At 39.7% G+C, this 25002-nt stretch overlaps 2 protein-coding genes across 2 annotated transcripts; both read left to right on the top strand.

Moving 5' to 3' along the window:
- The first annotated feature begins 1618 nt into the window (after window positions 1–1618).
- Window positions 1619–1889, top strand: LOC122613526. Its single transcript, XM_043787738.1, is given in 2 exon segments — window positions 1619–1854; window positions 1856–1889. Coding segments are annotated over 2 exon segments (270 nt in total).
- Window positions 1890–2785: 896 nt separating this feature from the next.
- Window positions 2786–6439, top strand: LOC122614486 (periaxin). Its single transcript, XM_043789052.1, has 16 exons — window positions 2786–2968; window positions 3060–3218; window positions 3274–3342; window positions 3491–3604; window positions 3750–3863; window positions 3972–4073; window positions 4178–4366; window positions 4501–4590; window positions 4646–4813; window positions 4922–5023; window positions 5084–5269; window positions 5409–5510; window positions 5571–5759; window positions 5899–5988; window positions 6049–6168; window positions 6228–6439. The coding sequence occupies exons 1-16, from the start codon at window positions 2822–2824 to the stop codon at window positions 6333–6335; spliced, it is 2049 nt and encodes a 682-aa protein (XP_043644987.1). The 5' UTR covers window positions 2786–2821; the 3' UTR covers window positions 6336–6439.
- Window positions 6440–25002: the final 18563 nt, after the last annotated feature.

Here is a 25002-nt window from a genome sequence, read left to right as displayed (position 1 = left end):
AAGTTTTGTAATTGACAAACGGACAACAAACAAAACTCCACTTCAGTTGTCGGTTGTCGTTGTTTGCTGGACAGCAGCTCGGTCAACGGATAGGATGTGGTTAGGTGGATGTGGGTGGCTGGCTGTTGGCCCAAATCGGCTGGGCTCAAGCGGTGGATCCGATGGAGTTGAGGGGGTTGGTCAACGAGGGGGAGGGATGTGGGCTGACTGAAGTCTGCGCTGTTGGAGGCTAAACAACTGGCGCTGGCATCAACAAAAACCGATTTTCCAAAAAACAGGAAGCGGCAACAGCAGCGCGAATGTTGGCAAAATCAGGGGCCCCGTTTTGCCCCACATCATCATTACACTCAAAATAAAGTTAACGCTTTCTGAAGGTATTTAACGTATGATTCCTTTTTAAATTTTTATTAAGTTTTAAGAAGTGTGGTGAGCATAAAACACGTTAGCAAACTAAATGTTTCATTTATCCAATTAATTTCTAACAGTTTTGTCCGATTTTTTGCAGTGCAGTTACCCAGCTACTGACAAGTCTGTCTCATCATTTCGTACATTTGCGCCCGCATATTGACTTTGAGCGAGGCGCACAAACGATTCACAGATTTAAGAAATAAAAGTTTAGTGCTCCGGCGAGCAAATCTGCAGCCGCCAATGCCAAAACAGCCGAGCCACCCAGACCTGAGCACACACCACACACACAGAGCATCGGGTGGTGTGGGTGGTGAGGGTGGTGTGGGTGGTGCACCCTCTGTCAAAGCAAACAAAAGACGCGTCTGTGGTCGTTGCTACCCCTACCGCTGCTCCAGAATCCACAGGATCCACTGAATCACCCGGCTAACCACCCATCGAACTACACATTTTGTCGTCAGTGGCTTGGGGACTTTGACTTGTCGGATCTGGATCTGAATCTGAATCGGATTCCGAATCGGAATCACAATCGGAATAGGGATCGGGATAGGGTTGGATGCTGGGACATGCTGGGCTGCAGGGCTCATTGGGCACAATTAAATGGAATCGCGCGTTTTGGCGCAGCACAAAAAATGGCCATCAAAAAAAGGGGCAGTAAAACAAAGGAGGAGCCGCCCTTAAACAAAGTATCACGATACTTCAACTTCTTTTTTAGGATTTTTTTAAAGATTGTGTACAAATTCATATGTGCCGTAAAAATTGAAACCCTTACTTACCTTTTAAATACCTAGTTTATTCAACACAGTCTGCCGCATTTACTAGAACTACTTTACTTAAATAAATGCGATAAAAACAGAACGTAGCCGTTATGAAAATGCCATTTAAAACAATTTGTCAACGGCACTGAGCACCCAAAGAGCCGGACAGAGAAATCCACAAAGAAAAACGGGAGAGGAAACCGAAAATGTGAAAATGAAAATAATAATGAAAGAATGAATTATGAACTTATACGCGCCAGACCCGAAGGACCTTGCCAACTGAATATTGCACTACCAGCCCACTTCCTTGCCCGCCCCCAACCTGCCCCTCCACCCTCCATTTTGTGGGACGTGAGAGGAAAGCAAAAATGGTGTGGCACAAAAATGATTGTGTATGTTAAGTTTGGCACGCGCCACGCCTACAATAAACCGCAAAAGTCAAAAGGAGCGTCCGGATGGGGGATATAAAGATGGAGAGAGATAGAGTGCCCACAAAAGTATGCAACATATTTCACAGTTCGAGGCAGATGGCGATGCTAAAGGACAAAACAGACCCAAGGGAGAGCCCCACTGTCGCCACACGCCCACTCGCCCATTCTGAAAAGCGTGACTGTTACTTGCAGAATCCCAGAGCGACCCATGGCCCCCATCACGCCCCTTCCCCCCTTCCGACCACTCCTTGCCCACCCCTGGAATCACCCCTTCCATTCGAAGAAGAATTTTTGAATTATGTGCGCTCTGGGCGTAAGTTATACTTAACTACATGCCGCAAAAGTTGCTACGCTCTGTGTCATGTTTATTGCGATTTCATGTGCCATTACACCCACAGGAGCGACAGAGAGGAGCTAAGGAAGGTGAAAGAGATGGCGACAGCCAACGAAACTGCCTGCTAATCTGTTGATAAATAAACAGAGTGCACAACTTGATGGCTTCATATCAACTACAGGTGCACAGAAAAAAATAAACTCAAAATGAGGAAAATTCCTCTTTATAAGAGTGCAGTTTAGGTTTATTGGAAAAATCAAGCTCCGATTTTAGACATCTTACTAAGTTACTTATGCAGTGCTCAAGAAATAATGTGAAATTCAAAATATATACCTAATTAAAATAATTTGTCTGTATAACGTAAATAATACTTATATTTTCTTATATGTATTTTATAAAATATAAAATTATTATTTGCTTTCTGTGTAATAAAGACAAATGTCAAAGCATTTTTACCTGTGCCATGGCCACACTTTTGCAACCCCCAACGAATTTTTACATGCATCTCACGTCGCTCTCGCACGCAAATGTGACCAGAGTCATGAGAGCTGCCATTGTTGTTTTTGTCATTCATCACGGCTGATAGAGGGGGAGAAGGGGGGAAAATGTAAATAAAAAATTGTCACTTTGACACGTCTGATGGGTGCCAATTTCCCTATTTTCATCACTCCTCCCCCGGCACTTTGAATTTATTCGCCTATTTCCGAGCTTTTATTCGATATCGTATTTATTTATCGCTATTTATTCAAAGCTAGCTTTCTGAAACAGGCGAAACCTATTCAGATTATACTTGGATTTTAACTTTGGAGTGATGTATTAATCTAATTGGATTCAGTTGTTCTGGCAAATGTTACAGCCTTAGTTAGTTCTCATACAGAAATTTAACGAGCGAGATGCGAATTTTGTGGATTGCAGCTATATGTGTCTCGTGGCAATTTTCAGACGCCTATTTTTCTATGCCAAAATTTCTTTGTATTCCACCTTTTGTGGCCATTAACGGAAGTTGCCTGATTCCCACCACCACAAAGCCCTTGATCCCGGTAAGTATAACTAATCATAAAGTTTTTAATATGCTTTAAGTACCTTTGATACCAACACCTTTATATCTTTTTCAACATCCAATATTGGTAGCCCTGTTTGAAGAACCCTCAAAACTTAACAGTATCTCCGGAAAATCGCAAAATAGTTACCGTTAGTCCCTGGAATTCTTTACCAGAAGATGAAGATAGTATCGGAAAAAGCATTTCTAAAGATAAAGAGCCTTCTCTTCCTATCAAAGTTCCAGTAAAGGTGACTCACTGCTCATGTTTTTGAAAAATAATTCAAGCTAATAATATTTATTTAGCCTATTACGGAAAATTCTCCGAGTGCAGGAGCAGTTGAAGGCGGTAATAAAGACCAAAGATTAAAACCGGTAAGATAATTTCACAAATCGTTGTTACTAATAGTGTTGAAATCATCAACTTAAACTATACAAAGGCAAAAGAAATTTCTAAGTTTGGCATTTGGTATTAAGTTACTCATAACAGAACGGATTTCCTAAAAGCAAACTTGTTTTTCAGATACCTGGTACAAGGCCGGGAAATCTACCAATGAATCCAAAAATTTCTCAAACAGATAAATTGGGCAATGTTATTTTGTCATCCAAAAAGCCAACTAAAATTCCCTTATCACCAGTAAGTCTCAAATAATGGTCAAAAAAGTTGTTATTTAATGTGTATGTACTTTAACTAAGTATTATATTGAGAACCAATGCTAAATATCAACCGTTTTTGCTACAGTTTTGCTACAGTTATAGCTAAGCAAATATCTTTATTTTAGAATCCACAGGAAATATCAAAAATCGCGCCGACAAATCCCATAATTCCAGATACGGATGAAATAATAAATCGTTTAGTGCCATCAGAACGGCCGAATCAAATACAATTGCCTGGGGTAAGAGTTGATAGAAATTTCTTAAAATTCATATTATTATATGTTCTTTATTCAAATTTGGGCTATCCAAATATAAATCCAGTATAATAATAAAAGGATTTATTTCAGATAATTGGGGCAGGATCAGAAACTCAGCCAAAAGTTCCCACACTTCCTGTCACAGATAATTTAGTAGATCTACTAAAACCTCCAAGAATCCCCACACAAAAGGTAAGAAAAATAAAAAAAAAAAAAGGTTTTAAATTGTTGTTACAAATACCATTATTACCATTTTGGGTTTACCAAGAAAACAATAAGTGTATTCTTTACTACAGATTCCTGGGTCGAAACCGCCGATGCTTCCGAAAATTCCTAAAACGGATCATTTGATAAATGGTAAATTACCGTCAGGAGATTTGATCGGTAAACAAAACCCATCTAAAAATCCAAAAATTCCCTATGATAATGAAGTAATAAATGGTTTGTTGCCATCCGAACGGCCGAGTCCAATACAATTGCCTGGGGTAAGAATAGATAAAAATGCCTAAAAATTCATTATTTGCATATTCATATGTTCTCAATTAGAATTAGGGCTAACCAAATATACATCTAGTATTAAAATATGATTCCAGTATAATAATAAAAAGGTTTATTTCAGATAACTGGTGTAGGATCAGAAACTCCCCCACTTCCTGTCACATATAATTTGGAAGATTTAGTTAAACCTCCAGGAATCCCCCCACTCGAGGTAAGAAAAACAGAAAAAAAAATGTTTATTTAGTGTAAGCGCATTTTGTATACAGATGCTTGGGTCCAATCCGCAGAATCCAAAAATTCCTAAAACGGATCATTTGATAAATGGTAAATTACCCTCCGGAGATTTGATAGGTAAACAACACCCATCTAAAAATCCAAAAATTCCTGATACTGATGAAATAATAAAAAATTTATTGCCATCCGAAAGGCCTGGGGTAAGAGTTGAATGAAATTTCTAAAAATGCATATTATTATAAGTTCCTAATTCAAATTTGGGCCATCCAAATATAAATCCAGTATTATAATAAAAAGGTTTATTTCAGATAACTGGTGTAGGATCAGAAAGTCCGCCAAAAATTCCCACACTTCCTGTCACAGATAATTTGGAAGATCTACTAAAACCTCCCGGAATCCCCCCACACGAGGTAAGAAAATCAGAATAAAATGTTTATTTTGTGTTACAATAAGTGCATTTTTTATTACAGATACCTGGGTCAAAACTGCAGAATCCAAAAATTCCTAAAACGGATCATTTGATAAATGGTAAATTACCCTCCAGAGATTTGATCGGTAAACAACACCCATCTAAAAATCTAAAAACTCCTGATACTGATAAAGTAATAAATGGTTTATTGCCATCCGAACGGCCGAGTCAAATACGATTGCCTGGGGTAAGAATTGATAAAAATTTCAACAAATTGATACTATTTGCATATTCATTAGATTAGAATTTGGTTCATCCAAATATACATCCTGTATACATTGTATTAATATCTGATTCCAGTATAATAACAAAAAGGTTTATTTCAGATAACTGGTGTAGGATCAGGAACTCAGCCAATAGTTCCCACACTTCCTGTCACAGATAATTTGGAAGATCTACTAAAACCTCCAGGAATCCCCCCACTCGAGGTAAGAAAATCAGAAAAAAATGTTCATTTTGTGTTACAATAAGTGCATTTTTTATTACAGATACCTGGGTCCAATCCGCAGATACTTCCAAAAATTCCTAAAACGGATCATTTGATAAATGGTAAATTACCCTCCGGAGATTTGATCGGTAAACAACACCCATCTATAAATCCAATAACTCCTGATACTGATGAAGTAATAAATGGTTTATTGCCATCCGAACGGCCGAGTCAAATACTATTGCCTGGGGTAAGTTTTGATACAAATTTCAAAAAATTCTTATTATTTGCATATTCATTAGATTAGAATTTGGTCCATCCAAATATACATCCAGTATACATTGTATTAATATCTGATTCCAGTATAATAATAAAAAGGTTTATTTCAGATAACTGGTGTAGGATCAGAAACTCCCCCACTTCCTGTCACAGATAATTTGGAAGATCTACTGAAACCTCCAGGAATTCCCCCACTCGAGGTAAGAAAAACAGAAAACAATTTTCATTTTGTATTACAATAAGTGCATTTTTTATTACAGATGGCTGGGTCCAATCCGCAGATACCAAAAATTCCTAAAACGGATCATTTGATAAATGGTAATTTACCCTCCGGAGATTTGATTGGTAAACCACATCCACCTAAATATAACTTACCTGGGGTAAAGCTTACAGAAAAGTGCTTTCAAAAACAAATTTATTGTAAAACGTTGATTTTCAGATGCCGAAGATAATTGATCCCAAAATGCCCAAATTGATTAGACCTGAAGACCTATATCCGAAAGATATAAATATCTATCAGCTTTTACCCAAGGACATATTTTACTAAAGCCAATATTTAAAAATGGTGTTTAAAAATTTGTATATTTTTATCAAACCGAACCCGGTTTAGTTGTGCATTGAGGGATAATAATAAAAAAATGAATATTCAAATGATTTATTTGATCCTTACCATATCCCTCGGTAATAATCATCGCGTGCTGTTCTCTGATGCGGTTGGGTCATGCAAAATCATATTTTAATTTTATGCAAATTATACGCTGATTATGCTGTCAGCATCACTGGAGGTTCAGCACATTTCATTATGTATCTACATGAACATGTATGTACAATGAAATCTCATTCCGTTTTCATTTTGCTGGCCGCCTTTGTTGTTGCCGCTGTGGTTGTTGCTTAATCATTTCAAATTTTATATGGTAATTGTTGTTCGGCTGCCTTTGGCATGCAAATGTTTGCCCGATTGCATGTTGACCATTTGTTGTTTGCAAAACAGTTGCCATTGTACTTCGCATGTCCTCCCAACACCCCAGCAAATGCACTCCACTTCTCCCACCTGCCGCATTTGAATTGATTGCTTTTGCTTTGGCAGTCGACTTTGCGGCATAATAATCGAAACTTGCGAAAATGGTACTCATGATGCGATTTGAATAGTAAACTGGATTATTAAAAAGACTGGTTTTACATTACTGAAGCTTTGGCATTTCAACTAGTTTAACTAATTCAACCAATAATGGTATTAATAATGCTTAGGAGCATCTCAAACGCCAGTATTCCACAACTTGTAATGAGTTATACGATACCCGAGTGATTATTAAATTAATTATTGATTGTAAATGAACGCAAGGGGAACGAAGTAGGGAAGTTCCAAGGGGTTCCAGCATGTGGAGGCTGAAGCTCACTTCCATTATTAATACAAACTTAAATTAAGGCTCACATGCAGGCCGCCGTCATTATCAGGATGTGGCAGCAGCGGCAGGATCAACAGGAACACACAAGCAGCAGCTCCTGCCACATCCGACAAATGCAATGCGGGGAGCGGGGGACAACAATATCGAATCGTACAACATTTCGCAGCGGCATAGTCAAAATATCTAACGCACAGCAGCTGGAAGACAAAGCAAAGGCGACCAAATCAACGGCAACGGATGCGAGAATGTTTATGCCCATTACGAACAGCATGGGTTGTGTGGGTGCACTGAGAGAAAAGGCACGCAATTACTTACACCAAGCTGTAGATACTACAAACCTATCAAATCACTGCAATGATTTCAGTTTAAAGTCCCAAAGAATCATTTATCATTTTCAACTGTGAAGCTATTACCATATCTAGGCAATTTTTCTCGCGGTGCACGAAGAGACATGGGTGCATGTGGGCGGGTGGCAAAGGGGTGAATGGCGGTGCCAAGCATTCACATACCAATCGCATAAACGTTTTGTGCATTGCAAATCTGTTTGTCGCAGGATCCGACCCAGTTGAAATCCTTCCAAATTATGCACGAAAATTATGTGTGCGAAAGCGAAAATTCCCGCAGACAAACTGGCATTGCGAATATTGCGCATACGACATGTGTTTGGCATATTAAAATGGGCCAGATGCCGTGCCATTGAAGGCACGACTGCGACCGGGATGTGCATTGTCATTAGCCCAATTCGCGGAATCGCTTTAAGTGCTCCACCCCATGGCAAAGGGCGCGGATTCAATTGTTCGCAATCATTTATCAAATGAGTTTTCACAAAAATGTCACGCAATGCAATTTCTGCTGCTACTGGGAATCCGGCGAAATAAATGATGCCAGCTTGCATTCCAGCGTTTTAGTGTCATAAGTAAATCCCGGCGGGATAGAAAAATGACTAAGAACTGACGGGAGGGGAAAAGTTAAAGTTGCCATGATATAGACTGCTGGCTGGCATTATTACATTGTTGCATAAGACAGGAGCAGAGAAATGCGAAATGCGTTTGTGTGCGCGTTTGTGTGTGCGTTTGTGTGTCCTGCAGCCAATAAGTTGCCAGCAGCCGTTGCCATTGCAGCGAATATCCTTTCTGGCTGCCTGACATTTATGTACGGCCCTGTATGTGCATGTGTGTGTGTGTGTGAGAGCATGTGTGCGTGCACATTCGCTGCAGTAACAACTTAAAGCTTTTAATAAAAATGTCAAGCGCATTGAAGTGCATTGAGGAAAGTAGCAGCCAAATGTGCACGTCGCAGTAGCTGAAAAGGTCAAGGGGGTGTAAAGGTACAGAAACATAGAGAAGTTTTTCTTTTAATTTCAAATATGAAACTGCATTGCTGTAATCTGTATTATTATTCATTTTCAATAAGAAACTCAATAGAAATATACATCGATTAAATAAGTAGCTTGATTTATATGTGAAATGTTTTTTATCGCACTAAAACGCACTAATGTATTATTTGTATGTAGTGTAGTGTTTGTCAACAGCACTGCATACTGTGGTTTTCCATTAGAAATGTCTTGGCGCAACCATTTTCATTTTCTATGAAATCCATTAAGCTGGCAATATTAAACTTTTAAATGCCTGAGTTTGACCTTTTGCGCAAAGCATTGTTGGCCTGACATGTGTCAAATATGTGTTACCAAATCAAGCTGCAGGTCGCATGTGTTCGCCTTTGTTTCACACGACTAGCTCTCTAGTTTGAATGTTGGCTAACCAAGCTGGCCCTTTCCCGTTCCCCCTCCCACTCCCCTCCTTCCTTCCTGCCCCTGCCCCTTGACCCATTCTATTAGCAGGAAAAGGTTGCGAGTGCAGTCAGCTGAAAGGAGGTATGCAAACGTGTTTTCCTTGGATCCTGCAGTTGGCTGACAGGATGCTGGACCATCTGCAGCAGCTCGGCTGACAATTTTATTGACAGCTCGACATTTAGATTGATTGCAGTTGCAGTTGCAGTTGCGCAATTCCAAACGATAACAATACGTGGTGCAATTTGCCCCCTTTATTTCTGGCTCCCTTTTCTATTTTCTTTAATTAAAAGTTTAGCCAAATATTGTTTACTTTGGCAGGGAAAAAACATTCGGGAATGTTAAGGAAATTTCGGTATGCAATTTTCCTTACATTTTTGGTTACGTTTTTTCCTACTCTTCTGCACCTTTTTGTTTGCGTATTTTTATTCGGACAGGCAATCGTGTAAAACTATTTCAATTTGGCAAATACCGAAGGTAAGAGTTTATTCTTTGCAAAAGTTTTACACAAATGAAATTTCTTAAAAAATTCAAATTATAAAAGAAATAACCTCAAATACCTTTCAGTTTTGAGATACTTGTTACTAGTTTTCTGTGCTATCTTCGAAGTTACCTCTTCAATTTACTCGTATTAATTATAGATATGTTTCGTAGTTAGTAACGCTTTAGCTTCAGAATCTCAATTGAAAACTATTAATTCTCCTATATAACTATCAAGTCTTTTCCTAAACACTTAATGCAAGTGGCGTTAAGTGTTTAAGCTCTATTTAATCAATATCTCTCGGTCTTGTGATTAGAAATTCCCACTTGTCAGCGACTTACTTAGGCATCAACTCATCAATTCTCAGACAGACTCACAGATACATTTTCCGTCTCACACACAAGCCTGTTGACAATGGAAAATCGCCCCTCCCACAGCTCTCAATTTTCCGCCCCACGCCAGGACACATATGTTTGTGTCCTTCCACTCGAACTCGGCGTGGCTGTAAATTATGCATACAAATTAGAAACTACCGTCGGATGGGATGACGTGAACACAGAAATGTTGAATAATAACATTAATGAAAACAATGCAAGAACAGACAAAGCCAAAGTGGGTGGTGGGAAAAGTGGGCTGGAAAAGCAGGGCAGGGCAGGGAAAAGGACAAACAACTGCAGGAAGCAAAAGCAAGCAGAAAATTAAACAGAACAAAGCAGTGGCAAAGCAGATGGCGACAAGATAAACACATCCATCTAGTCATACACTCTCCAATGCTTATAGATGCACTGCACAAAAAATGTAAAGCTCATGATTCAATTTAGATGTATTTATAGAAACTCATATTTACATGGATATAACTCAAAATAATAACAAATAAACACCATAGGCAACGGTTTAGATTGCAATATATACATTATTATTGCTTAGTTTTTTTCCCAGTGCACTTGTACTTTAACAACAATCACAGTCAGTGCTAAAACGAAACAGACAGTACAGCAAGCCCTATAAATTTGATATGCTCCTGCTGCCGCTTAGCAACGTCACAATAAAAGCAAAGAACTGGACGGAAAAAAGGACGAAATCCCATCAGCTTTGATATGTCTTTTAAGTAATACTTGTTAGGCAACGAAACAAAAATAAAGTACTTAAATACCAACGGAGAAGGCAACAAAACAAATGAAACATTTGAAACTACCATTGTCAAAGTTTTAAAACTGCATACATATGTATGTATGTAACCAGATAAAATTTTGGCAAGCAGAAGGTATGTATCTTTAAATCTGTGATTATTTTTGCATGTTAACTAATTCCCTCTTTTGTCCTGGCAACGAGGAAAAAATACATATTGTTCCTAGGTTTGCTTTGTTTGGGGGGGATAAAATGTGGCAACAGCAGTTGTGCTGTGAAAATATTCAAATAAAAATGTGTTACCACTAAAATAACATTTGGCCGTCAAGGGACGATAAACAATGAGTTTATAAATAGTTTATAAATATTGTATAACTGGAACAGATACGTTAAAGTGGCCAAAATCGCATGAATATGTTCCTAATTTTATCGTTCAAAACGCGTTCTTCGAAAGTCTTTCATTTTCGGCTCTGCGGTTTGGTTAGCCGCATTTTCGAATGTCCCGCAAATGAGACACGAAATTACTGACCCCACGACCACCCAGTCACCCCAGTCACCCAGTCAAAGTCACCTTTTGCGGCTGGTTTTGGCCAGAGAAAGCCGCTCGCTTATTCATCGGCAACCGCAAATCTTTTATTTGACTTCGGGCAACTCCAACGTGGCATGACTCTTACTTTGGAACAGTTTCAGCCACTAAAACAGAGCAACAATGCTCCAAAATGCGGTTTGGCTACCGAATATGAGTGGGGGAAAGGTTTTCGTGCTAGGTGAGTTGGCATTTTGGCTTTGCCAAGTTTTTTAATTAATTAAGAAAAGTCTAACTGAAAAGTTGGGGCAATTAAATGTGAGTTAAAGTCACCAGCGGCGAAAAATACAAAAAAACCAAAATAAATATGAAGCAGAAAAAGTGAAATGAGAAAGAAAATATTTAATAAGTCACCAAAGATGACGCAGCCACGTTTTTTTGGTTCAGCAGGGAAAAGACAAAATGGGGATGAGTTTTTTTGGGGCAAACCGGATGCCCCAGCTGACGGCCCACATATGTGAAACAAATATAAGTGTACATACATACATGAGTACATATATGTACATATATAGTGAAGTGTGTTGGAGAAATATGTTTATATGGTGTGCTTACACTTGCTCAACAAATATGCGCCTAATAATGCCGGCGGCTGGAGATTTGTCTGTTTCTCTCCCCGGTTTTCCCATGTTACCAGCAAAGGCTTAAAATTTTTGCACGTAAAATGTTTGGCGGAAAATCTCAACGGATACGCACACACTCGAATTTATACACACGCACAGACTCACAGATACACCGAGCCAAAGATGGAGACACGCATTTGCGTTGTCATAACGCAGCTGTTGCGTTCTACATGGCGTATGCGTAATGCCTTTCAAAATGCCATAAGCATGTGCCTTTAATGACATCATTTTGCCTGCAGAAATGAAAATGGCTGGCAAGTGTCAAGAGTTGATGGTTTTATTGCTATATTATTGCATTTAAAAAGATGAAAATGCAAATTTAAATGCTGCGCCAGAATATAATTTAAATTTGGCTGTGGTTGTGCGACTTCAACTTGGCAAAAAGTAATGTTTCAAGAGAATTCTAGGTACTGAAAATGTACGAATTCAAATTAAGGAGAAGTTCTAAGCAATGCAAGTATTTCTAGTTTTGAAATAAATTGCCAAACAAAAGTCACACAAGATAATAATAAGCTAACCATCTAATTATTCCATAAATAAGAAAGCATCTTTAAGAGTTATGTTTGCAAAACAAAGCTCCCGCAAATTTTTTGCATTAGTCCTAAGAAACCCAACAGCTTTACTAAATTAATCAGCATAATTGTGCTGGCAACAGCAAAATGCCTTAGACGCAGTCCTAATTTATTAATTAGTGATTCGTTAGTAGTACGCACTCTGGTGTTTTCCCAGCACACACGAAACAACTTGCAATGCAGTAACAAGGAAAAATATTCCAAACAAGTGAGAACGCGGCAGTTGAGCTGCTCGACTATAAGATACCTGTTAATCACCTGCGAGCACTGGGCATTTGATTAGACTGACCACATCAGGAATAAAATTGGCTGTCGTCTATGTCTCTGGAATCTCTAGTCTCCTGAGATCTAGAGGTTTATACGGACGGACAGACGGACGGACAGACAGACGGACAGACTTTACTCTGGTATTGATCTTGATTATGAATATATATACCCTTCCTTCTACCTGTTACATACTTACAACGAATCTAGTATACCCACTCTACGAGTAACGGGTATAAAAATGGCAACAAAGTGTCGCAAAGGAAGAACAGAGCTCACACGACTGAAAGCCCACGTTGAACACGGTTTACCTGTGCTTAATTAAAATAAATAGACACATGCTCCACTCTTCCATTTTACCCGCCCTCTGCCCACTTTTCCGCATCGCATCCTTGATGAGCCGCTCGTTATTATGCAGCCAGCGTGTTTGGTATTAACCAATATAAGTAGTCGGCTCTACCAATTTCCATAAGTCAACAGGGCGAAAATAAAACGAAGTCAGCAATTAAAAGCGCTGTTCATCAGGCGGACAGCTGCTTGCGGTTAGTTCGGTTAGCCTGGCTAAATATTTTCCACTCCTTACCCTTCTGGGGTTTTCCTTGTTTTTCTTTCTTTTTTTTTTTATTTCAATCTTGCTGCCTGGATTACCCGTATTCAAATCAGCTGCAACGCCCAATTAATGTAAGCGGACACATTGTTGCATACTTATGAGTTTGGAGGACGACGGCCAAGATTCTACAATAAAATGGAAATATAGATGTGCAGAACGATGTCGGTTGCAAACTGGTGGGGCACTAATTTAGTGGTTAGACTTTTGATTGGATATTGCAGTATTTCATTCAAATTCTGAGAAAATATAAGGGAAAAATTTGATACAGAGCTTTAAAATTGATTTAAGAAAACATAATATAAACATAAACATAATCTTTGTACAAGGTTCACTCTCACTTAATTGTTATATTTATATCCTCAACATAGCGAGAGAAATACCACAAAAACTTTGGTCATATTACACCCACTTAGACAGCTCGTTATAATTAAAGTTGAGCCATTTAAAGAACATTTACTAGCAGACACTCGTCTCTGGATGGTGCGCTAGTTTTTCCTTGGCTGACAAATGATAATGTAATGTCATCATATATTACGAATACGCCCCGTACCCCCAAAGCCAACAGCTCAATTACAAGAACTTATAACTTTGTGCTGGCAAAAGAAATAAAGCAACCTACAGGCAACTCTCGCAAAACAGATTTACACATACTCGTTACTAATGAAAGTTAAAGATGGCGCCGCCGGAAGGAATCCAAGAAAAGGGCAGAACTTACCCTGGCTTTTCCCAATCCAAGTTATGGGATATGGGTATAAGTATGTGGTGCAAATGAAAGTTTTTGTGAAACAAGCAGCAGAGATTAAGAGATGTTAAGACACAGGCAAACTACTTGGGATTGGTATTGCGACAAAAGAAGAGGAAAAAGTTCAAGGAAAGGAAAAGGAAAGCAAAGGAAAGCTGGGGCGGCGACAAACAAAAGATTAGTGTCTGGGGTTGCAATCGCATTCGAGTGTTCCTACATTTGGCAAAATTAAACAATGTAAAGTTTTGCTTGGACCACCAAGCCGAACACAGAAGGAAAGTTTGCTCCGCATGTCAGCACCAAATATGTAACTCAATTAGTTTTTCCGCCCCCAATCCAACTCATTCATGGTGCACAGAGGGAAAATGTGTCAACCTCATTCGTAAATAAACAAAAAGAAAGTTTATAATAACCAATATTTCGCTTACTTTATAAATCAATATACCGAAGTCACAGTTAATTGAATTTAATATTTCCAAATTGATTTTAAAGTATGTTTCAAATACATAAATAAGTGCACATTTGTATAACTTAACATCTTTTTAAATTTTTTTAGGATATCAACTTTTTTGCGGTACACTAGCCGATGCTCCTGCTCAAAGTTTATGTGTAATACATTGTTGTTCTTGCGGTTCTTGTGGCCAGCTAGCCCGACAACCAACTTGTCCATCCATCCGAAAGTTGGAGGTTTATCCATCCCGCACTCGATGCCAATCGCCGGTTTCTCTTGAGCGTTTCAATTATGTTAGCCAAGTTCTGCTGGCTGAGGGAGTTCGAGATTCCTTCAGGAGCCGCCACCACAGTCACATATAAATTTCAAGTAATTGCTTTCGCCCTTCAACGAAAGTCAAGCCAAAGTTGTTGCAAGTAATTGCCATCTAATTGCTTATTGAAATTTTTTCCTCTAGTGGCCGTTGTTGCTGTTGGATATTCGCCAAACTGGGAGCATAAAAACTCCGAGACTGTTTTGACATGGATTGAAAGTGATGGCAGATTATTGAAGAGGAAATCGAAGTTTACGGATATCACAGATTAAAGTAATTATGTAAAAGATTAAACTTTTGTCCATAAAAAGAGTCGCACTGCCTAAGGTTCGCGCCTTATCGTTAACTTAATGTTCGATTACCAGAACTGCTGACTCATGACCAAATCGATCTGAACCCATTCCACATAAAAAAAGGGATAAGGAAATGGAAGCTCTTCACTTTATTGAATCCATGGCTGTTGTTACTTTCAATTGATTGATTTTATTTGGCTTTGGCCCGACTTAAAGTAGCCAAATAACAAGTTAAAGTTGGGCCAAGCGAAAGATTGATGGACACATTAAGTGTGGGATATAGGGATGCGAATGGAATGGATGGAATGGAAGTCCGGATGAGAAGGGTGACACGGTCCTCTGGCGCCAGAAAGCTTTCGCCAATGAAGCGGAAATCACACAAAGATTTGCCCATATAAATGTCTACTTTGGCTCTGCCCAGATCCATTTCCTTATTTGTTGTTCTCTCGCGGTGATGTTGTTGCGAGTGTGTGGATGCTGCTCCTCTCGACCACATTAACCGGAAGCGCCCGGCAGGCAAACTTATGCAAACTAAGCGAACAAAACTTGGCCGGAGAATGAACGGCGACTAAGAAGCAATCCCGGCTGGACCGAGACGATGTCCGAAGTTTTTATGCCGCCGGCGAGGACAAAAAACTGTCAGAAGGATGTGATGCACAGAGAAAACAAACTATGTTCATTAACAACCATTTGGAAGCAGTAGGGATTTCTTCAATCTTCAGCAGCGAAGAAATCAGTTATATTTATCAAATATGACTGGGTGTATTACAAGGTTATATTATAACCAATATTCGTGGCTAAATTACTTTGAGAGCTTATCTTTCTGCACACTTTTTGGCGCAGTGCACGAGAAGGCGTTGAAGATGTGCAAAGCTTTCGGTCGCCCCGCTTGGCTGTTCGCCTTATTGTGCCAAGTGTTGACTTTATATCCTTCATTTAGTGGACATAAAAAGGATATTATTAAAAGCTTAGAAAAGTAGCCATTTCCTCGCCGTCCTCCCTACACAACCCCCGATTTCTCCCCCCTCCCCCATTGCATTGCAGAAAATACATAAAATATTAGATGACTTTTCAAAGGGAATACAATACAAGCTGATTTTGACCACACAAGACAATGACAGTGGATGTTGCCCCATTGTTCTTTTTTTTTGTGCCCCTCTTTTTGGTTGCGGCTCATTTGTCTTTTATGATGTTGGTTTTTGGGCAGCGAAAAAAAAAAAATGATGTTGCCAAAAGAAACCGTTCGTAAAAGGTCCATTATAATTATAAATGAGTTTAGCGCCCATAATACTTTTTATTCTCTTTTCAAATGGATCTCCCCGAGTTACAGGCAGGTCCTGCTCCTGTGAGGATGCTGTTATTACCCGGGGTTCTTTTTGTCAAATTGACTGCCATATTTTAATGAGCCAGTAAAATTGCTGGCCCAGTTATGAAAGGAGGCCAGCAGATATGGCCAAAATGGGAAATGGCCCCAAATTGACAAAGAAATGTTAACTTCTTTTTTTGTTGCTCTCTGGTAAATATTTATACTTTCCTTTTGACTTGATTCCGTTCGGTGTCCTTTGTCTTTCGCCATGTAACTCGAGGGTAATGATAGCCGATTTGGATTTTTTACGAAGCTATTTAAGATATGAAATGGAATGGCAAGCATTTTATTTGCGCTAGATGACAAAAGGCTTTTAATAATCATTTATATTTCAAAGGAGAGATGGTTACATTGGGTGAATTGTACGACTTATGCCAAAAGTGACTGCTTTGCTTTTAAGTAAGTGATGCATACCTTGCTAAATCTAAAATGAAAGCACCTCGGGTCTCTTTAAAGTCTGCAATATTGTTTTAAAAATCAATTGCTTAATTGTGCCATTGGATAAAGTGCTTCAGATTGGCCATGTGGTGGACTTATTTATAGTCCCATAAGTATTCCCGTTTGGCTCAAACCATTTGGTTCATTTTCATTAAAATACTTGTTTGGTCAGATCCTTTTCAGCTGGCGCATATGTGCCAAAAAGGAAGGAAGGAAGTCGCCCCCACTCCCCTCGCCACTCCCTCGGTGTCTGTGCGCAATATCCTTTTCAAGTCCTTTGCGATGGCGGGAGTCCTTTTTATTTGGCGCTGCCACTGCTGCAGCGCAGCAATGCGTGTATAATTGCTCAGACAATGAGCAATTGTTTTTCATTTTCCATTTTTCAGTGTTTTTTTCGTTGTTTGCTTGTTGATTGCCGCGGCTCCCAGTTCTTTTTTTCCGCCTCTCATTTGTTCGCTCCCCACGTTTTCTTACTTGTTTTTGAATTTTTCACATTGTTTGCATACATTTTGCACTCAGTGTTTCGGGCTGGTGTCCGTGTATTTGTTATGCAAAGAGACCTCAAAGCGCTCCCCTTTTCCCCACTTTTCCCCATTTTTCTCCACTTTTCACCATTTTTCCGCCAATATGAGATGGGTTGTACACAATATATATGTGCGAGAGTTTGCCATTTTCCAAGCAAATTAGTTTACAAAGGACGACAAACCCAGCCTATCCGCCCACATTCCTCAGCCCTCCTGTCTTTTCGAACTGAAATTGAAAATGCATTTTAAAGCAGACGCCGTCGGTGCCGCGGGCTAGAAATTATTTCATATATGCCAAGTTTATTTACGTTTATTGTTTGGCCAGACATTTGGGGAATGGGTTTTCCATTCCCGTACACAGAAAATCATTGTTATGCTTTAAATAAATCTTGCATATATATTTCAATAAAAACATTATATCTATGACTTTAATTTATTAAAATCAATAGCTTATAAGCCATCTCTTTTTTTTTAAAAAGATGGAACTATTTAAAATAATCTAGAAACTTTTTATTTTGGTTTATCAACATCTTTTCAGTGCATTGTCCTGTTTTTGCTTCTTTTTGTTTGCTTTGCTGCAATTGGCAGCTGGAGTTGCTTATAATTAAGTGCGAAAATTGGCCACAGGTTCGAGTGGAGTCCCCATGACACGAACATCGAACCCCAACCCGAACCCCAACTACAACCTCTATCCCAATCCCCAGTCTTATCCATAAGCACTCCCACAGATGCATGCAATTAGTTGGCCATTAAAACAGGGCAGCAGATAAACTACAGTTGCCACTATATCTCAAATTAGTTGCACTTATCCCACAGACTGCTTGCCACTCTTGCGCCCACGTCGCCTTGCAATCAAGCCTCGTTTTATGACTCAATATTTGGGAAGCACGGGAAGCACGGTAGTCCGCAGACAAACTTGCCACACGGCAACAATTCGCCACTAATTTTAGCGCCATAAAAGTTCTGTTTGCCGGCCATAAATGTCAGAGACAGCGGGTCAGATACAGATATAGGGGTATTCATAGGGCGCAAAGGCAATGGAGTTCCGCGCGTTTCATTAGTCGCGAATTATGACGACCTGCCGCCCGTGGCCGCGCCCACTTCTCACACCAACTATTTTATGTTCCTGTCTGGGCAATGTGACAAATTTGCTTTTATTTTCGTACCGCCACAGACACATCTCCTCGGATACAGATACAGATGCATTTGCAGATGCAGATATTTCGATGGGAGGGCGCATTGCGAAATGGTCATGGCAAGTTTAATTATGTTTGCGTTTTGTTCTCAAGAGAACATTAATTCTTTTCCGTGTTCGGCGTGCACTGGAAAAAAAAGCATTTCAATTTATGTTATATAATAGAAAATTATATAATTATCATTTAAAGTAAAATTTCGGAGACTTTGTTATGCTATTCAACATATTTCTAGACAATCATAGCCCCTTTTTTACTATTATTTATATTATTCTTTTTGTTCATAATATACACTTGCATTAACTTTTTGTTTAGCACGGAATATCTTCATTTTCTCAGTGCCCCAAACAAATTGTGCTGGCAAGAGCAAAGAAATAATTCCTGCTAGTTGCCATCGCCTGCATCATCAACTTCATCGCCATCGCCAGGGTCTCAGACTTGTTTATCTCCCCAAACTCCGCAGTTTTCTCAGGGGCATATCAAATGTGACAGCTTGGCAAGAAGTCGGAGCCATGGACATGAAGGTACTTTGTACTATCGCACTATATTTGTATGTACTATGTGCTGCATGGCTTACGCAGACAATCAAAATTCAAATGGAATATCGTAGGAGGTATGCTCCGTGGATGATGACGAGACAGTTGAACATTTTTTCCGTTCAACTTGCATTTACTTGAAGTCTTCGCCTTGCGCTCCCCGGTTTTTGTGCTCTGAGTTGTTTGAAATGACGACAACTATATCCACACATGCCAGACGAACTAAAGACCAAAGAAGATGCTGACTTCTTCTGACATGATTTTAATGCTTCTTTGTTAATTTCAGTGCACACAGAAAAAAGTTGGCTATTTGAATTTGTAATTTAAGCTATTAAAAAAGAATTAAGTGTATACTTTAAAAAATGTTTATATACTACTAAGAATCATTACATTAGTTAGAAAAGTAAAGAATAAATTTTACTTTTTTTCAGTGCTGTTTTACTGAATTTTTTTGATGTACATATGGCGAATGTAAGCGTGTTTTCTTAACCCCCCAGGAAAAAGGTGTTGCATAAGAGAGAGTGTTTTCCTTTGACTTACACACGCAGCATTTGTTGTCTGCAATTAATTTTTTCGGTGGCAAAGCCTTTGACAATCAACATAGAAAACCTGGAAGCAGCTGAAAGGCTTTGTGCTTTGATTCTGGGAAAAGTACGGGCTTTTAAGAATATCCACGGTATACGGTTACAAAGAGTTTTGTCTGCTATTTAAAGATTTCCAACCCTCCGGAGTGTCACACAAGGCACAGCACGCCCCGCGCACTTAATTAGAAAACAACGTGGGTGGTTTTTCCAGAATGGGCGGTCACATCTTTTTTCGATTAAAAAGTTTTGCAGTCGCAAGGCAATTGTCAGTTACATCCACTTAACCTGATGGCGTTGGGAAAATTTTACGACAGATTAACGAACGATTAACGGTGTAACGTGGCACTTGGCAAGCAGAACGTGCTCGGGGATTTCGAAGCGGAAAGATCCAACAAAAACCAAAGGCAAAACCCAAGCCCAAACGAAACGAAACGAAACCCCAGGGCACTGGCGGCAGTGCTAGGAATTTATATTTCGCAGGTGATTTGTCGCATAAAATTCGAATAATTCATAAGAGTGCAAAAATAACAAGCGGCACCCACACACACACACACAACGACTCTGCCAGAGCGCCAGAAAGTATGCAATGAAATGCCGCAAACTTGGCGTCGCTGGCAACGCGGCGTATGCGTGTTAAAAACTTTTTGTCAACGGCAAGGGTTCCTGGAGGTGGTGAGCGCGGTGGGGAGGTGGGGCGGGTGATTTCCTGGGTTAAGGTGGGGTTTACCAGAGTTTGTCATTTCGCTTGTTTGACTCTTCCTTTTTTGGGCTCTGCCCGCCCACATTTCCCGGCTTTTCAGCGCCCTTTTTCAGCATTTTGGACACATTTTGCCCGCATTTTTTGTTTTTGTTTTTTTTTTTGTGTTTGTTAGACTCGTATCTCTAACAATGCGTAAATTGTATCTTAAGCGGGTGTAACTTGTATACGGATGGATTTGTATCCGCCTTCCGTTTAGCGGTTGACTTTTGTTGTCTTTTTTATGCTGGTGGTGAGGTGAATTGTGGTCGATTTGGAAACTTTATTTAGTCTGGCTCAAAAATAACTGTAATAAACTAAAGCTATGCGAGAAAAGAAATTTACATTAAGGCAACAAAATTGTAGGCATGTGATAGTTTTCCCTACGAATAGTTATTTATCTAAGCTACTATTAAAAAGAAGAATGAAAAAAGAATATTTAAAAGCGCCTACATAGTAATCCCCTTCAGCTTTAAATTTGTTTGCTAGCCATAAGCAATCACGACGGATTTTTATTTGCCATTTTGTATCTCAATTTCCATTTTCGCCTTCAGATTTTCACTTCCTGTGCTTTTTGCAGCTCGCTTGCCCTTTGAACCGCAATTAAGATTGGCTCCACTCATATGCCAGCTGCTGCTGCCTCAGGGGGTTGTAAGGCCGCCGCCCCCCACACCCCGCCCCCTTTTTCGTGCCATTTTCCGTGCCATTTTCGTCCCTATTTTCCACCAAACCCTAAGCACTGCTGACTGCGCTGCTTTGTCGTTTCATTTGCATTCTTATCGGCTTCTCTGCCATGTTTAAATGTCGCCAGCATGAAAGTTTTTTTCCGCCCAACTCTACACAATTTTTTTTTGTTGATTTTAGAATGTTTCTTCTTGTGTTTATCTTTTGTCACATGTGAGTAGGGAGCCTCCACGTATTTTATTTTTTATTTTCCATTTTTTTTCCTCATCTCGGCAGCTGTTGATTTTTGATATATGGGTCCCTGCGGTGTTGTTTGCCTTCGCGCGAGTGGGAGTGAACTGTGACTTCGAATGCGAATGTGGATGCGAATGTGAATGTGACTGGTAGTCACATTTCAATGCGTTTGACTTTGGTGTGAGCTTAAATACGTATACGTCAAGTGGTGCGGATGTCAGGGGTTTTCTGCTGTGTAATCAAGAGTCGGAACAGGAAGCTTGCCGACGGCAAGAAATCAAAGGCGGAAAGTCTTCACGGCCCTTTTGCAGATAAAGGATTTCGATAAGGTGTTCCCACATTTTTCACATTTCCACTGAGCCAGATGAATTCGATGCTAATGATGGTGGAGAAGGCTGCACAACGATTGCTTTACTTTCGGTTTCAGTTGATCTGCGAAACACGATAATTGCGGCCATCAACAAAGGAGATTTCTCCATTTTCGTTTGGAATTTTGTGGCCCGGCTGGCAAATGTTTACAAAATGTTGGTCAGCTGCAAATTCAATCGAAATCCTGGGCGACTTCATTTCCAGCAAATTGTTATTTCAATTGTCAGCACTCCTCCTCTCCATATGCAGTTAATTTTGTGCTTGTGACTGCAATAAATTTTAAATGCACATTTCCAATGAAAGAAGCGAACCGAACCCAATGAAACGAAACGAAACGGAAAACAATTTTGTGCAATTTCACTAAAACGACATGGCCATGGTGTGCAAAGGGGGTGGCTGGGTGGTTGGGTGGTTGGCCGTTTGGTTGGTGGTGCAGTGGGTCAAAGTGACACACATATGTGTGTGGTATGGTATGGCCAGGTCCTCGCTGCAGGACCTCCAACAACAATCGAGAATCGATGTCCTCGGACCTTAGGAATTCAGAGCTCCGCAACTGACGACAAATGAAATTGTTGTTGGCAAAGTGCTGCGTTTAAGGAACACACATTCGCTTCCATATTGCATTTGTATATTGCATTTGCCCAGCCATCCTCCTTTGCCATTTGCAGTTTTATGACAGTTTTTAAAGCAATTTCTAAGAGTGTAAATTTGGTATAAGTTGGTCCTTTGCGGCCGGAATTTACACTTATTTTGTTGCGGCAAGTGGACCACATTTAATAGCTAAAGTTCTGTGGCTTTGCAGCATAGGTGTGGAAATCTAAGTATCTAAGCGAAATGTGTCTGGATTGCTGTGCTGTTTTTGTAGTTTTGCCAATCGAAAAACGGAATTAAAAGGTTTCTTATATTGATGAAAACTTGCTGACAGAATTCTCAGACGAATCATTTATTTGCAAATATATTGGAGTTTGTGCAATCAATAAAAGTATGCACTTAAAGTTAAATTTAAATATATTATATTCAAAGCATATCCTTAGTCAACTTTATAAGTAAAAACAATAAATTATCATAGCTTTTATTGCAGAAATAATTGATTAACTATTCCCATGCACACATTTCTAAAAAGCTTCTTTTCTAAGTTTAAAATTTTCGTTCGTTCTCAAAGTTTACCTTCCGGCATTCCATTTCGCAGTTGTTTGTGCTACCACCGACATTTTGGCAAAGATTTTGAATTTTAAATGCGGCTAATTGGGAATAAACTCATTAGACGCCAGGCAACCACCCTTCAAACCGCCATTCACCGCACACACGAGAATTCTACGTCCTTGTGGCAGACTGATGATAGCATCCCCCAACCCCCCCTTTCCATCCACTCCCATTTTCATCCATTTCCCAGCGTTTCCACGGCAAATTTCAGGGCACATTTGGCTTGTTATCATTTTCATGCTTGGTGCGACACATTGACGATGCGAAAGAGAGAGAGGGGGATATGGCGGTAGAAAGAGATGGTTAGCATGTTGGCTCATTTGTGTGCGCATTTATTGGCTTTTGTGTGGAATGGAGGTACCATTTGTTTTAATTATTATGGAAAGCAAATTGCATAATTAAAAATGTTAAAATCATTTTAATTTTTAATTACAATTAATTCGATGCGCAGCTTTTTGAATATTCCAATGAAGCGGAAAAGGCCAAAAGCCAGAAGGTAATAGAATGTGAGCTCACTAATGGGTTAATTGCCGCCACTGAGATTGCTTCACACATAGCAGCGAAAATCCCGCAGCTGAAATCCCAATTAATGTGCCATATATAGTTGGCTTAGAGCCGGAGCTGTTATCACGAATGGTTTTTCAGGCCAGACCAGCGATTTCTCGACCCCGATGATGGATGGTGGTCGCTTGCATGTGAGGCAATCAAATGGTCGTAATGTCATCAACACCAGCCATAAGTGGTCAGCAGGAGCAAAGGACCTCGCACTCACACACGTGCACACATGACAGCATGATGATGATGAGTCACTTTGGTCACGAAGCTATTTTTACGCTTGATTACACGATAAATGAAAATCAAACGTTTGATTGCTTAATGCCCGGGACTAAGGGTCATCCGCACTGGCATCGCCCACCACAGCCAAAAGAAGTGCTGCAATTTCGCAAAAGTATAAGTCTCTGGAGAGAGCAAATGGCATCGAGTGCACTGCAAAAAACGTACCACGTACTGTGCGATTTTATTCAAGTGGACAACAATGTACCACAAGATAAACCAATTGGTAGCTATGAAACAACTATTATCGTGAATCATGAATAGTTTTCTAATTAAAATGTATACGAAGTGAACTGACAGTTTTTTTGCAGTGTACCAGAGCTGGGTCAGTGAGTGAACATTTCAATTATTTATACGCTTGCTTGCCCCCTTCTCCCCCTTCCCACCACCGATCTGGGTGGGTGGCTGGGTGTGCAGATGGGCGTTATGGGGTGTTCGCGTATGTGCACGTGTCTGATAGCTCGAGGAACTATAACACTTGACTGAATTCGCCGGTTATCATTTATTTTTTACTTCCCCTGGCCGGACTTTGACTGATTTGATGATAGTTGAGTGCGTTCCAGAAAGTTATTGCCCAGCTCCCAACTAACTGACAACAAATTCCACTTGGGGCCGAATGGTTCGATGGCGAAATCTGCCTTCTTCGCACTTTGATTGATTTGTTAATCCACAAACGAAATACAAATTAAAAGCTTTTTGTTTTGCTCCACTCTACTCCAAGACCCGCATAAACCGCTTATGTTAATTAAATTTTTGGGGTTACTCAATGTGCTGTGCTAACCACCGCCGCAATCAATCAATCCGTAGAGAAGTCTTAGCAAGAAGTCCTTTAGGTTGTTTGTTTTTCTTATGCTTTCGTAACTTAGTTTAACGGAAAATGTATTTACATTTTTAACTCAAAACGGAAAGGGTTAAGTCCATGGCGGCTTGGTTCGCATCCTACTAAATTGATGAGTGGGGTTAGTGGCTTGTGAAAGCTTCTTTGAACAAGAACTGAGTAATCAATAACCGAAAGCCTCTTAGGATAGTTGAAATGTATCGACGGTCCACTTAGCACTGAACTTTTAATGGTTGACAATTTCAAGAGAGTGAAAAGTGGAAGAACATTTTTAATTATTTTAGAATTTATCTAATTCGTTTGCATTTCTTTTTACCACTCACCCTATTCTTCTGTTCAACATTAGTCCGATTTCTTCGTGTTGTTCTCTACTTATATCACGGTTAGTTCCACTTCAACACCTCCACAAGTCTCCGGCTA

This window comes from Drosophila teissieri, chromosome 2R (genome assembly GCF_016746235.2).
Source record: "Drosophila teissieri strain GT53w chromosome 2R, Prin_Dtei_1.1, whole genome shotgun sequence".
Lineage (NCBI taxonomy): Eukaryota > Metazoa > Arthropoda > Insecta > Diptera > Drosophilidae > Drosophila > Drosophila teissieri.
Note: the sequence above shows the minus strand (reverse complement) of the source record. Positions and strands in the feature narration are given on the sequence as shown.

Bases quoted from the DNA above. Each gene is read 5' to 3' on its own strand.
- LOC122614486 (XM_043789052.1), top strand. From the start codon at position 2,822: ATGCGAATTTTGTGGATTGCAGCTATATGTGTCTCGTGGCAATTTTCA. The intron at 4,367-4,500 runs GTAAGAATAGAT...GGTTTATTTCAG, and splicing joins GTCCAATACAATTGCCTGGG to ATAACTGGTGTAGGATCAGA. The intron at 4,814-4,921 runs GTAAGAGTTGAA...GGTTTATTTCAG, and splicing joins TGCCATCCGAAAGGCCTGGG to ATAACTGGTGTAGGATCAGA.